Genomic DNA, 2,027 nt, shown 5'->3' with positions numbered 1-2,027 from the left:
TTGGTTTCCTAGATTATCATATCTTGTATCTTTTAAGTTTCCACACTTGCATAATAATATTAATGATTATGTGTTTAGCCTAAATCTTCCAAAATAGATCAAATTATTAACTTGGATTTAAAATTGGTTAAATATAATGTTTTGAAAGGGTCTAAAATTAAAATGCACTATCTTTGTAGTTAGAACAACAGCCAAATTCAAAATTTACACAACTGATATATTTATTCAAAGTTCAAACTTTAGATTCAAAATCCACAAGGAAGAGACACACGTACATGTAACCATTAAAATGCAGGGCTATGCAAGCCTGAAATTGAACAACTTATGGTAACGAACCACAACAAAATAGTAGCAATTGTCAATGCACGCCTCAATGAGGTTAAACCACACCCTACGCCAGTAAGGATTTATGTAGAGAACTACAACAAGTCCCAACAACACTGTTATGTAAACCACCACAAAGCTTATGTAGAAGACAGCCATGTCAATGAAACTACCACCATCTTCACCATCATGTTCCACTAGCACTGTAGACGGAGGTCCATTTTTGGTGCAATCATGTAATGGAGGTCCACACAAAAGAGGGTTACCCTCATAACTACTTTCACCAAAAGTCCCAAATTGATTTTTTCTTTCTGGTGTTGCACCTGATAAGTTATTATGTGCCACACTGAAGACTGCTAGAAAGGTAATTTCAGTCAATTCAAGTGGAATTTTACCACTTAAATTGTTATAGGAAAGATCCAAACTCTCCATCAGCTTCAAGTTTGAGAATGTTGTGGGGATTGGTCCAGTTAGACTGTTGTGTGATAAGTTCATTGCCCGGATGGTGCTCATCATTCCAAGTTGAGGTGGGATTTCACCTACTAACTTGTTGCATGAGAGGTCAATTCCAACCATGTAGTTGAGAATGTCTCCATGATAGGAGTCAATTCTATTCTTTGTTGTGAACTCTGCTTCATCTGTCCCACTTACATCTATCATAAAATCACCCATATGATTCCAATTTTTCATATTTGTTGATTTTGTCTTCAAGTATGGCATTCTAATTTTGTAACTAGAAAGCCCTGCCCGGAAACCTCCAAAAATAGGCTTTTGGGAGGATGCCACTAAAGTAATGTTACTCAAGCAATGTGGTATTGTACCTGAAAATTTATTGTAGGAAAGATCCAACATGTTTAAGTTTTGCAAAAGGCATAATTGATTTGGAATCCTACCTTCTAAATGATTCTCACTCAAAAGAAGAATGCTCAAGGATGAGAGGTTGCCGATCCAATCAGGAATGTTTCCAATTAGGAGGTTATCTCGAAGATTTAATGTAACTAGATTAGAGTTGTTTTTGAACGCACATGGAATTGGACCGCTCAACCAATTTTTATTCAGATAAACTGATCTAATATATGATGAATTGAAGCAAGATGGAATAGAGCCGGATAGATTGTTCTCGGAAAGGTCAAGAAATGAAAGCTGAACAATTTTGCACCACTCGACTGGAATAGGACCTTCAAGTTGATTTTTGGCCATAACAAGTTCATTTAAATCAGACATGTTCCCCAACCACGTTGGAAGCATGCCTGAAAAATGGTTATTACTAAAATCAATTGTGAAAATAAAATTTAATATTGAGATGCTATTTGGGAACATACCCGAAAAGTGATTGTTATCCAAATGTAAAGATCTTAAATTAGTCAGATTGAAATGGGTGGGAAATATTTGGCCACTGAAGTTATTATATGACAATTTGAGAAAATTTAAGTTGTGGCAGCCCATTCCGAAATGCATTGGTATTGTTCCTGATAAATGATTCTCAGACAAGTCTAGAGCTTGTAAGAAAACCAATTTCCCAAAAGAAGAAGGTATACTACCTTGAAATGCATTTTTAGACATGTTTAAATATTCTAAACTTGGAAAAATTAAACCAAAATTTATGGGGATTGGACCCTGTAAGTGATTATCTGAAATATCTAGGTTCCTAATGTTGTGACAAATGTCATATGGCAGCATGAAAGGCCCCGTGAAAGAGTTAT

At 35.5% G+C, this 2,027-nt stretch overlaps 1 protein-coding gene across 1 annotated transcript; it reads right to left on the bottom strand.

The window, feature by feature from the left end:
- Positions 1–297: 297 nt before the first annotated feature.
- On the bottom strand, positions 298–1,548 carry LOC115984433 (receptor-like protein 13). The gene has a single exon (XM_031107459.1). It carries the CDS (start codon positions 1,546–1,548, stop codon positions 298–300), a length of 1,251 nt encoding a protein of 416 aa, XP_030963319.1.
- Positions 1,549–2,027: the final 479 nt, after the last annotated feature.

The sequence above is a fragment of the Quercus lobata genome, chromosome 4, assembly GCF_001633185.2.
Source record: "Quercus lobata isolate SW786 chromosome 4, ValleyOak3.0 Primary Assembly, whole genome shotgun sequence".
Lineage (NCBI taxonomy): Eukaryota > Viridiplantae > Streptophyta > Magnoliopsida > Fagales > Fagaceae > Quercus > Quercus lobata.
The sequence above is the reverse complement of the archived record's forward strand: the minus strand, read 5'-3'. Positions and strand labels throughout refer to the sequence as shown.